Source organism: Patagioenas fasciata, chromosome 2 (assembly GCF_037038585.1).
Source record: "Patagioenas fasciata isolate bPatFas1 chromosome 2, bPatFas1.hap1, whole genome shotgun sequence".
In the NCBI taxonomy this organism is placed as follows: Eukaryota; Metazoa; Chordata; class Aves; order Columbiformes; family Columbidae; genus Patagioenas; species Patagioenas fasciata.
The window spans coordinates 5,563,521-5,575,879 of record NC_092521.1 but is presented as its reverse complement, the minus strand read 5'-3'; the positions used below and the strand labels follow the sequence as shown (position 1 = coordinate 5,575,879).

The 12,359-nt window shown below is 45.0% G+C and overlaps 1 protein-coding gene across 8 annotated transcripts in view; it reads right to left on the bottom strand.

Moving 5' to 3' along the window:
- The window catches only part of PTK2 (protein tyrosine kinase 2), a 197,378-nt gene that overhangs the window by 60,773 nt on the left and 124,246 nt on the right, over positions 1-12,359 (bottom strand). For 6 of the 8 annotated variants that reach the window (XM_065830925.2, XM_071803769.1, XM_065830921.2 and 3 more), the window contains 3 exons: positions 11,050-11,167; positions 3,306-3,336; positions 58-110 (listed from right to left, as the gene is read on the bottom strand). In XM_065830925.2, coding sequence (XP_065686997.1) covers positions 58-110; positions 3,306-3,336; positions 11,050-11,167 — 202 coding nt within the window. The remainder of the gene's footprint in view (positions 1-57; positions 111-3,305; positions 3,337-11,049; positions 11,168-12,359) is intronic. The other 2 variants (XM_071803767.1, XM_071803768.1) reach the window with 1 other exon arrangement.

The window sequence follows — 12,359 nt, the reverse complement described above, 5'->3', positions numbered from 1 at the left end:
CAAGCGATGCTACATAGGATAGATGCAATAATTGTTTTAATAAAAGACGGGTTTTACCTGACACCGAGACCGTGTGGGACCTCACTCCTTGCTTCTCATTGTTGGCCAGCCTGGAAAAGAGAGGTTGGAATGGCTGAATGCTGAACATTCTTCACGGGCACACAGGCTGGGAATTCATCCTACCGGGGAGTTGGTAATAACGGGGCCAAGGAATCGCCCACTGTGCCTTTTGGAGGGGGAGAAAAGCCAGAAAGGAATCTACCATCTCCACCCCATCCCGGGGAGGAAGAACGTCACTGTTTTAATTAGCGTAACGATCCAACGTCTATACTTTGCCAATGTACAAAGTTTAATGGTGCTTCTATTTCCTGTGCTATTTACTGGAAATAAAGCATGGATTGAGTTTTCATCTGGAAGATGAACCTACCCTGTGCAATTTCAAATTGATTTACACGTCGAGTACATTTTAAAAAAGCAAATATAAATGTAGTTGGCAGTAAATGTTCATTAATAACAGAAATTCCAATGAATTCTTCCAAATTGTTTTTCAGGTACATAAATAACCACAATTTTAATAGTAAGACAGCCAAATTACGGCACTCCATGCTTTCAGAAATCTGGAATTTCATCTGGCGAAGGCAAATCTTTCCAGATGGAAGAAGGTGTTTGCTAATAGTGTTGTATATCTGATAAAAGCCCACTCCACACTAAGAGCGTATGCGGTGCCCTTGTTTAAATTGACTTAAATGTACAAACTCTGTTTAGATAAAGTGTCCCAAAAATGGGAAGAAGCTTTTCCTTCGAACGTTATTTTAGACCAGAAATCCCTAGAAATAAAAGGATAAAATCCATGTAATTGGAAAATGTTTTGTGTTTCTCAGTTGTATCTATTTAAGTTTTCCTCTTCCATAAGTGTAAGGGGTTTGACACAGTCTCCCACAGCATCCTCACTGCTCAACTGAGGGAGTGCGGTCTGGATGACTGGGTAGTGAGGTGGACTGAGAACTGGCTGAAGGGAAGAAGCCAGAGAGTCGTGGTCAATGGGGCAGAGTCCAGTTGAGGCCTGGATCCAGTGCAGTGCCTCAGGGGTCAGTGCTGGGGCCGGGATTATTCAATATATTCATCAATGATTTGGATGAGGGAATAGAGTGACTGTCAGCAAGTTTGCTGGTGACACCAAGCTGGGAGGAGTGGCTGACACGGCAGGGGCTGTGCTGCCATCAGAGACCTGGACAGGCTGGAGAGTTGGGCGGGGAAACATTGAATGAAATAGAACAAGGGCAAGTGTAGAGTCTTGAATCTGGGCAGGAACAACCCCAGGTTCCAGTGTAAGTTGGGGAATGACCTATTAGAGAGCAGTGTAGGGGAAAGGGACCTGGGGGTCCTGGGGACAGCAGGGTGACCATGAGCCAGCACTGGGCCCTTGTGGCCAGGAAGGCCAATGGTACCTGGGCTGGATTAGAAGGGGGTGGTCAGTAGGTCAGAGAGGTTCTCCTGCCCCTCTGCTCTGCCCTGGGGAGACCACACCTGGAATATTGTGTCCAGTTGTGGCCCCTCAGTTCCAGAAGGACAGGGAACTGCTGGAGAGAGTCCAGCGCAGGGCAACAAAGATGCTGAAGGGAGTGGAGCATCTCCCGTGTGAGGAAAGGCTGAGGGAGCTGGGGCTCTGGAGCTGGAGAAGAGGAGACTGAGGGGTGACCTCATTCATGTTTACAGATATGGAAAGGGTGAGTGTCAGGAGGATGGAGCCAGGCTCTTCTCAGTGACAACCAGTGATAGGACAAGGGGCAATGGGTACAAACTGGAATGCAGGAGGTTCCACTTAAATTTGAGAAGCAACTTGTTCCTGGTGAGGGTGGCAGAGCCTGGCCCAGGCTGCCCAGGGAGGTTGTGGAGTCTCCTTCTCTGCAGACATTCAAACCCGCCTGGACACCTTCCTGTGGAACCTCAGCTGGGTGTTCCTGCTCCATGGGGGGATTGCACTGGATGAGCTTTCCAGGTCCCTTCCAACCCCTGACATTCTGGGATTCTGTGAAGTGCACACTGAAGTTCACCAATTTTATTGCTTCCAGCCTTAAACTGAATTTCCTTTTCCTCCCTGCATTTTAACTCGTTCTGCATTGTGATAAAACTCCCTGGTCAGTGAGGACAGGAGGACCTGTGAAGGAAAAGCAACCACTGGTATCTAAGGGGCCGGCTTCTCGTGTTCTATACTCCACCCAATAACTGTAAACTTAATAATTCTGGATTCCTTCCAGGAATCATGGAAGAAATAGAATAAGGAGAGAGCCAGCACAGGCCGAGTGTCCCAAAAGAAAAAGGGGGAGATAAGACGCTACAAACTGCTAAATTTCATTGGGTTTCTCAGTGTTTATCTCTTGCTTCTGGATCCTGCTGATATTGGTTGATGAAGCTTAAGGGTGACAATTACCAACTCCAACAATAAGGATTCTTAGTTCAAACCAATATATATATTTCTAAATCAGAAATATCTTATTTACCTTAAAGCTTGGGAAGGAGAAAGATGCAGAGAGGCAAATTTCACAGACTTTATGTAAGAATCCTTATTATTATAAGGATGTCTCAGCACACCTGGATACAGTATCACCGTAAAAATAACCAGAGAAATACATGCAACTCTATTTACCTGACACAGATCAGTATTTTCTATAAATTCATAATTACTGATGGAGAAGAATCTTCCTACGTTACTATACGTAGAGATTATGTAGTAGAGATTAAAAAATATTGGCTACATAAGCAATACTCTTTATTACAATGAACCTAGAGATCCCAGCTTCGATTGGCCTCGTTACAGAGATCTTTATTAACAAAAGGTGACATAGATTTATGATAGGAGAAAAACCACCTTTTCTGTATTTCACATAAGCAGAAATGGGGAGAAATAGGAAAAACAAGAGCACAGACCCACAGATTGAAGCCCAATTCAAAAACTGTGTAGCATCACTCCTATAATTCAATTTACTCATGCACTCAAAATACATCGCCTGGATCCTAGTCAAGTCTTTTGCAGAACATCCTTCCCTTGTTACTGTCAAATATGATCGATGGATTATGCACTTTTTTGGTCAGATTTTATTTCTGGTATAGTTATAGTTTAATGCTGCTGTCAGTCATTTATGCCCCATGGTCCCAAATGCCCGCTTGCTGTTTGTCCTACAACGCAACAGCAACGATGAGCAACAAGCACGTACAAAAAGTCCTAAAGCGTTGCTTAAGCAAAACTATATTTCAAAACTTGTTCTTTTTTTTTAATATATCATAAAAGATAGCGTAAAACTTACTTTGGTATCGATGGTAAAGCTCTTTCGCCTTCTGTGTAAACAAAAAGAAAACAGGATTAAATGAGACTTCCCAAATAACCTCTCTGGATGTGCAATGTATAGATGCCCAAAACAATCATCAACTCAATCTCTCAGGGAAACTTATGTTCGTTCAAAAGACCATTTTATACATCTATTAAAAGCAGGATATTATCACAACTTCTCAGACTTTTCGGCAAATTCTTATCTGAGAGAACAACGTATACACAACATAAAAGTTCTTCTTTATTCTTAACGAATAACTCCAATAAATCACCTGCAGAAGGTCTGACAGCATCTCATCTTTCTGCTAACAAATGCTTGGCCTTTATCTCCAAGATATGCTAAGTGCTACCATAGAAATAAAACAATTGAAGCCAACACGGACTCCCAAGTAAGACGACGGAAATAAATCACTGAAGCACGTAACTTATCATATTGATTTCACATTTGGTTGATATTAGACTATAGCAATATTTAGTAGCCAGAGATGAAATTTGCTTTTTGTAGACTATTTTCCAAGTCTTTCTTCGATAATGGTGTTGTGTATAAAAGCATGGATGCGCATATTGGAGTTTTCTGCTGAGACACTTGGTCTCCTATGGGGAAGGATGACAGGGACGTTTCTAATCCTTTAGTAAAACACCAACAGCTTCCGCTAGATCAAAACATGCAGGGAAGGTGGACAATTAAAATGGGATGAAATCTCTCAATCACTGCAGCGCTGACAAAGTGACCGGAGGGAAAACGCAGCAGCCACACTTAGAAAATGGTGACATGTGCTGTTCACACAAAATCACGTGATGTTTGCAGCCTATATTAAGATTTCTGCAGTTTCCAGACATTACAAGAAGCAAACTACAGTTTCACCTTTGCGGTCCAAAGGTTTCAGCATCATTTGGCTCACCAACCTGGGGCTGTTTGGATCTGTCTGACAGGGGGAGACGCAAGGAAGATGCAGAAAGGAAGTGAAACAAGCCCTAAAGAACCTTAAATTGCACCTGATGCCTCCATCAGCTCAGTCGTCATTTCTGACAGCATCCCGTGTTCTAGTTTACATCACCATGCTGCTCCTGCCAGTTATTCCAACACTGCTCCTATACTTGGCGATGGATTTAGTGCTTTAGATGTTGCCGATGAATCACGGGTGTTACTGGTGAAACGCACTTGCAGTCTGGTTTATATAAAGGTTTAGAAAGCGATGCTAACACACAAACCTCTGTGTTAAAAGGACTTTACTAAACTGCACGCTTAACTTCACCAACCTCTATTTTTGAATCAAGATAATGGATGCACAATTAATAAGCAGCTATTCAAAATAATTTCCCTTCCTTTTTAACACGTGTATTAACTGCATACTATTCAAACTGTGTTCTGAAGAGGGAATTTGGATTTCCTCTAGGGTTTTTCTGTGTGTGGAGCACATCAGTATCATATTTGCAGACTTCAGAGACGTCAGTCACTGATTTTATAACACTTGGAGGGTCACGATGCTTCATATATTTAAAGTACCAACCTCAGCTGCAGATCAGGTTGTTTTTCTCTCATACAAATGCAAACCCCAACCTCTTAAAAAAGGATCTAAAAGCGACAAAGATGAAATCTAACTTCAAAGTGCACTATTGAATTTCCTTAACAATGAGATTTTTATTGTGTCCCAACTGAACTGAACAGCCTCCTATCAGTGTGAAATAGAAATCAGTATTTGCCATAAAACACCTCGCAACAAAACCGATTCCATCTCAATAGTAAACCCATTCTACACGTTTGGTGAGATAAGGAGAATGAAAATACAAGTATTACACAGTTAGCTGAGGAGCAGTAGTAGGATACAGTTAACAAGTAAAGGCTGACAAGGGTGCAAGGAACTGAAGATGGATGGAAAACGGTGAAAGGAAAAGATGGGGATGGACTGAGAAAAACAGAGACTTCGACCCAAGTTAAATGAATGTTTGTTTCCAGACTGGTTGGAAAAACAAAGAGCGTGAGTGGATCCAACCTAACTAACGTTATTTCTGATCCTCTTCCTTTTAGCTGTCTGTGGCCAAATTCCAGGAGGCACGACTGATTTTGTTGGTGTAAGTGGCAGAGGAGTGGCCTGGGGGTCCTGGGGACAGCAGGGTGAGCATGAGCCAGCACTGGGCCCTTGTGGCCAGGAAGGCCAATGGTACCTGGGGTGGATTAGAAGGGGGTGGTCAGTAGGTCAGAGAGGTTCTCCTGCCCCTCTACTCTGCCCTGGGGAGACCACACCTGGAATATTGTGTCCAGTTGTGGCCCCTCAGTTCCAGAAGGCCAGAGAACTGCTGGAGAGAGTCCAGCGCAGGGCAACAAAGATGCTGAAGGGAGTGGAGCATCTCCCGTGTGAGGAAAGGCTGAGGGAGCTGGGGCTCTGGAGCTGGAGGAGACTGAGGGGTGACCTCATTCATGTTTACAGATATAGAAAGGGTGAGTGTCAGGAGGATGGAGCCAGGCTCTTCTGGGTGACAACCAATGGTAGGACAAGGGGTAATGGGTTCAAACTGGAACACAGAAGGTTCCACTTAAATTTGAGAAGGAACTTGTTCATGGTGAGGGTGTCAGAGCCTGGCCCAGGCTGCCCAGGGAGGTTGTGGAGTCTCCTTCTCTGCAGACATTCAAACCCGCCTGGACACCTTCCTGTGGAACCTCAGCTGGGTGTTCCTGCTCCATGGGGGAATTGCACTGGATGAGCTTTCCAGGTCCCTGCCAACCCCTGACATCCTGGGATTCTGTGAGGAATGCGCTGTCATGCGCTGAACAGAACTGGGGTGATGGGTGGGAGATGCAGATGATGCAGGTTCAGCCCTGGGGAGGAGCAGGGAAAGCATGGGACCCCCCTGCAGTGCTGGAACAGCTCTGCTGGGAGAGGCTGAGAGAGTTGGGGTGTTCAGTCTGATGAGAAGGTTCCAGGGAGACCTTATTTCGGCCTTTCAGTAGCTAAAGGGGACCTACAAGAAAGCTGGAGAGGGACTTTTTACAAGGGTGTGTAGTGACAGGACAAGGGGTGATGGCTTTGAACTGAAAGAGGGGAGATTTAGATCAGTTACAAGGAAGAAATTCTTCTCCATGAGGGTGGTGAGAGCCTGGCCCAGGTTGCCCAGAGAAGCTCTGGATGCCCCATCCCTGGAGACATCCCAGGCCAGGCTGGACGGGGCCATGAGCAAGCTGAGCTGGTGAAGATGTCCCTGCTCATGGCAGCGGTGGCATCGGGTGAGCTTTGAAGGTCCCTTCCAACGAAAGCCATTCCATGATCTCAAACCATGAATTTCTTCATCCTATTTTTCTCTTCCTGACCTGCTGAGGAGCACTGAACTAACGCTGGCCACCAGCCAGGGCTAAAATACCTTTTTGGTGCCCAACGTGGGGCTTCAGGATTCAAGGCAGCACCAGTAACTGGAAGAGGTAGTGGCCAAAAGTCAAGACTGTAGAATTCCAGAGGGCACAATAATTGTGGGGTGCTTGGATGCTGGTGTTGGGAATTTGTCATCATAAAGTGGTGATGGTCAAGGAAAGGAGTTCTATCGTGTATATGGAATCATGGAGTAGTCTGGGTTGGAAAGGACCTTCAAAGCTCACCCAGTGCCACCCCTGCCATGAGCAGGGACATCTTCACCAGCTCAGGTTGCTCAGAGCCCCGTCCAGCCTGGCCTGGGATGTCTCCAGGGATGGTTCATCCACCACTTCTCTGGGCAACCTGGGCCAGGTTCTCACCTCCTCATTGTACTTTCATTTTACCTTCCTCTAACTCCTGGCTTCAGGAGATGTGAAATACTCTCAAGTATTTTGATTTACCACAATGTAAACTGTCCTCACCCAATGGCAATTAATGTGAAAGCAAAATCAGTGAGGGGTCAAATTAGTCCAAGTGATGACAGTATTGTAATAATTAGAACATACGTTACCATTCCGCTAAACAAAATTTGTGTGAAAAGAGAAAACACTTACTTGGAGAACATCATAGACTATTAAATGCTGGTGTTTTGAAACTCCAAATTCCCAGTTTTCATCCAGCTATAATCTCTTTAGATTCAAAGGGAACATTTCAATGTAGAGGTGGGTTCTGGTATAAAGGAATGAATCAGGTAACTATTGCTGTTGTTCGGGTGGGTTTTTTCCAGCGTCGACTTTTGAGAATTTTGCGTTACCTATAAACCTTGTTTAAAGTGATTAATAGACAGAAAATTCAGCCACTGGACTCAGATCACAGGAAAGCTACGTAGTGCATAGTCTAATCAGTAAAACCTCTGTAATATCAGCTTCTATTTCTATCTGTGCTCTTTGCCTGTAAGAGTTAAGTTTGATAATGGAAACATAACTAGTAAGCTTAAAGTTTCCACATTGGTCTAAAGGGACCTATGTACCAAAACACTTGTGAAAAATAAAACAAACTGAATGGAAATATGCCAAACACCGCCCAGGTCTTAAACACTACCAAGTGCTCTCAGCAAATTAAGAAAAACTGGGTTATTAACAGATAGCAAGGCACATATCACAAAGACAGAGGTTGTTTTAGTAATTAAGAATGATAATTTATGAGGACACTTGCAATGGATATGTAAATTTACAACAAAGAGGGGATGGGGAAGCTCCAAGAGAGGAGAAATCCCATCTGTTGGATGGAGAGTTGCTACAGGATTTGTTTCAATGTGCCGTGTATAATCAAAGCTCACGGTAGGAGGGATCCGGGAGTGCAGTTCATGGTGGGACCAGCTCTTGTATGAAATGTTTAATTAACAAGTTGCGTATTGCCCTGAACTTCAAACCCAAGAAACCTCAGACAGAAGAGCCTCACAATTTATTTTAACTGGAGGGATTCTCTTAATGTTTGCCTGAAGAGGAGCGTTACCAGAGCTCTATTTAATGTTCCTTTAACTCAATCACCGCTCATTTGCTGTGTGTTAAAATACACCAGTAAGAGTATCACACAAATGAACACACTCCATTAAAAGCATTGATTTATTCTGCGTTCGTGCCTACCGGCAAACCACACTGCAAGGCACAGCTGTGCTCGGTACCGAACAAATCACAGCAAAATCAGAGATCGTGCCCTTAATAGAGGTTAGTGAGCTTGGAAAACATAACAGCTGAACGATAAGGAAGGTCAGAAAAGAATTAGAAAGTGCAAAGAGATTGGGTCAATTTTTATTGCGATTTAGAGCATCAATAAGTCAGGCCCCATGTGTCCTGCTAATCTGAGATGGTGGTTGCTTCTACGCACCGTGGAAGAAGTAAGTACTGAAGAGCACATGGTAAATCCTGTGGAGACTTTGGTTTTGAACATGAAGTTGTGGGGAAAACAAGTGGTATAAGCTTGTGGGGTCTAAAAGATGCATAAATGAGGTTTTTAGGGACATGGTTTAGAGTCAGTGTTGGGTTAATGGTTGGCCTGGATGATCTTGAGGGTCTTTTCCAGCCAAAATGATTCTATGATTCTGTGAATCACTGTCTTGGTCACACAAGTAGTAGCTGAAGATCAACTTTTCTGATGGATATATTAAGGTATTTTGGACTTCCGTATTACACAAGGGTTGTCAGGCATTGGAACAGGCTGGAGAGGGCAGTGATGGAGTCACCATCCTTGGAGGGGTTTAAAAGACGCAGAGATGCGGTTCTTAGGGACATGGGTTAGTGGTGGACTTGGCTGTGTTAACAGTCAGATTTAATGATTTTAAAGGTCTTTTCCAACCAAAATGGTTCCATGATAAATGAAAATGATTCCATGTCTGGGGAAGAACAGCAGAGCAGGGCTGAGAAACAAACACATAACTGATGCCACACGCCCAGCACTGGAAGCTTCTACACGAGGTGAACAGAGATGAGACTCAACAAGGCCTCGATGGCCCGAGGCTGCTGTTGTGAACAACAGAACTGGAAAGCAGCGGGCAGGGGCGTTTTGTGGAGTTAAGGGCATGTGTATATAGGTAAGGAAAGTAATTCTAATAGCAGAGGGATGCGCTGATAATCATACCGGCAATGTAGACTCAAAGGACCCGATTTCTGCAACACCACCAGTGCAAAAGTGTCAAGAATTGAACATATGTGCATCTAAAGAGCAGATGACAGGGTCAGAGCTGCCCATTAACTCGGTACAGCTGAGAGGTGGGGACAGGTAACGTGTTAAGATTGTGCACAAGTGTGATGGGAGCGGCTGAGGGACCTGGGGGGTTCAGCTGGAGAACAGGAGCTGAGGGGAGACCTTCTGATCTCTGAACTGCCTGAAAGGAGCTTGGAGCATGGAGGGGGTTGGGCTCTTCTACCAAGTAACCAGTGACGGGATGAGAGGAAACGGCCTCAGGTTGCACCAGGGGAGGTTCAGATTGGATATTAGGCAAAAATTCTTCACAGAAAATATTGTCAGGCATTGGAACAGGCTGCCCAGGGCAGTGGTGGTCACCATCCCTGGAGGGGTTTAAAAGACACGCAGATGAGGTTCTTAGGGACGTGGGTTAGAGGTGGACTCCACAGTGCTGGGTTAACAGTTGGACTCGATGATCTTAAAGGTCTTTTCAAACCAAAACGACTCTGTGATTCTATTATCACTGTTGCTAGCTTATCGTTCTGCTGTCAAACCTAAGTGCCAGTGGCTTTTCACCAAGGAGCTGCGCACCAGGTTGGCTGGAAAAGCTGAGTTTGTGTTGAGGGAGATTTTCCTTTGGTTGGGGATACGGCTGCATGACTAACGCACATTTAACAAAGCAGCTTCTGTTGGAGTTAAAAGTCAGTCACACATGCTAAGGGTCAGAAATAACAAACAAACATCCAAATTTAAGACTAATTCAAACTATCTAATTCAAAACATCTAAGTCCCATTTCCTCATTCCTGAATGTCAGAGTTTCAAGGTTTTGTGAAAGAACCAAACGACATCAATCACATCCCCCCATTTCAACAACTACAGACCAGGGAAAACCAGGGCGCAGAGAAGCAAAAATACGGCTAAAAAGGGAATCAGCTTCACACTGGAGAGATGCTGGAACGGTTTGTGTGCTTCTTATATTACAAATAGGGAAAGACTTTATTGTTTTAGAAACCAGAAATGTTGAATTCTTTTCCAGAATTAAAAATTAGCACAGGAGGATAGAAAATTCCACTCCTAAGCAGCTTTGCTTGGGTGTTCTCCAACAGTTAAAGCTGGTTGAAATTAGAAATACTAATGAAATGTAATTAAAGTCCTCTCTTTAAAGTCAGGTGTACCTGCATCCTCGTCTCACCGCTTGTGGGTCGGTACGGAAACAACTGATCGACCCTACAAAACGCATCTTCTTTAGTTCTATTTTATGAGAAAGACCCAGAGACATTTTTAGTATCCAGCAGGAAGGCAGAAATTCTCAATAATTATCACTAGTCAGAACCGTACCCAAATGCATTCTACCCAACCTCTGAGTTTCTAGTTAGTTATTAGGGAATCACACCTAGAGAAAACACCTCCTTGTTACGAATGCCTTTAATTACAATTTATCTATAACTGCTACTTAAGTTTAGAGGAGTGTAAAGCAGTGATTGCCGAAAACCAGTCTAAATTACCAGCCATTAAGTGATTTTGACAGCGTAACATTCACTATCAGTGTTTCGTGTCACAAAAACACCTCATGGTTCCTCCCTGATAGAAAAGAGCCTCCAAGCGAGGTTTTTGCCGGTATCTTCGATTCAAATACAATGTGATCTATCAGTAAATATACGTATAGCTGTTAGCACTAAACACCTCCTTACCTTTCTGCGGCCGGATGATAAAGGATTGCGTCGCCCCGTTCACCAGTCGGCAATACCCGTCTATCAGGTCAGCCATGTTCTCCGCAATGGTCAATGACGGTGCTGTCACTGTCAGAGGCTACAGAGGGGAAAAAACACGGCACCAACAAAGAGGTTTTATTGCGGCTGCAAGCGCTGAGCAGAGCGGCTGTGTCATCGCGGCAGAACCCGGCACATGTGGTAAACAGAGAAACGCGGGCGAGCAAAGAACGGTGCGATTTTTGCTTTACCTTCCACGCAGCAAATGTAAAACGCAAGGTTTAGAAAGCACGGCTGATAAAACCCTCCACCTAAACCTAACATTAATCTGGGCTTATTAAGAGGTCGTTAGCTAAACTTTCACTCAACCCCTCTTCATTACAACTGCTATGATTTTGTGACTATTTTTATGTCAATTCTCACATGGGTGGCATCTTTTTTCCACCCTTTTGCAGCATTTTGACACAGTCTCTCACAGCATCCTCACTGCTCAACTGAGGGAGTGTGGTCTGGATGATCGGGTAGTGAAGTGGACTGTGAACTGGCTGAAGGGAAGAAGCCACAGAGTCGTGGTCAATGGGGCAGAGTCCAGTTGAGGCCTGGATCCAGTGCAGTGCCTCAGGGGTCAGTGCTGGGGCCGGGATTATTCAATATATTCATCAGTGATTTGGACGAGGGAATAGAGTGACTGTCAGCAAGTTTGCTGATGACACCAAGCTGGGAGGAGTGGCTGACACGGCAGGGGCTGTGCTGCCATCAGAGACCTGGACAGGCTGGAGAGTTGGGCGGGGAAACTTTGAATGAAATAGAACAAGGGCAAGTGTAGAGTCTTGAATCTGGGCAGGAACAACCCCAGGTTCCAGTGTAAGTTGGGGAACGACCTGTTGGAGAGCAGTGTAGGGGAAAGGGACCTGGGGGTCCTGGGGACAGCAGGGTGACCATGAGCCAGCACTGGGCCCTTGTGGCCAGGAAGGCCAATGGTACCTGAGGTGGGTTAGAAGGGGGTGGTCAGTAGATCAGAGAGTTTCTCCTGCCCCTCTGCTCTGCCCTGGGGAGACCACACCTGGAATATTGTGTCCAGTTGTGGCCCCTCAGTTCCAGAAGGACAGGGAACTGCTGGAGAGAGTCCAGCGCAGGGCAACAAAGATGCTGAAGGGAGTGGAGCATCTCCCGTGTGAGGAAAGGCTGAGGGAGCTGGGGCTCTGGAGCTGGAGAAGAGGAGACTGAGGGGTGACCTCATTCATGGTTACAGATATAGAAAGGGTGAGTGTCAGGAGGATGGAGCCAGGCTC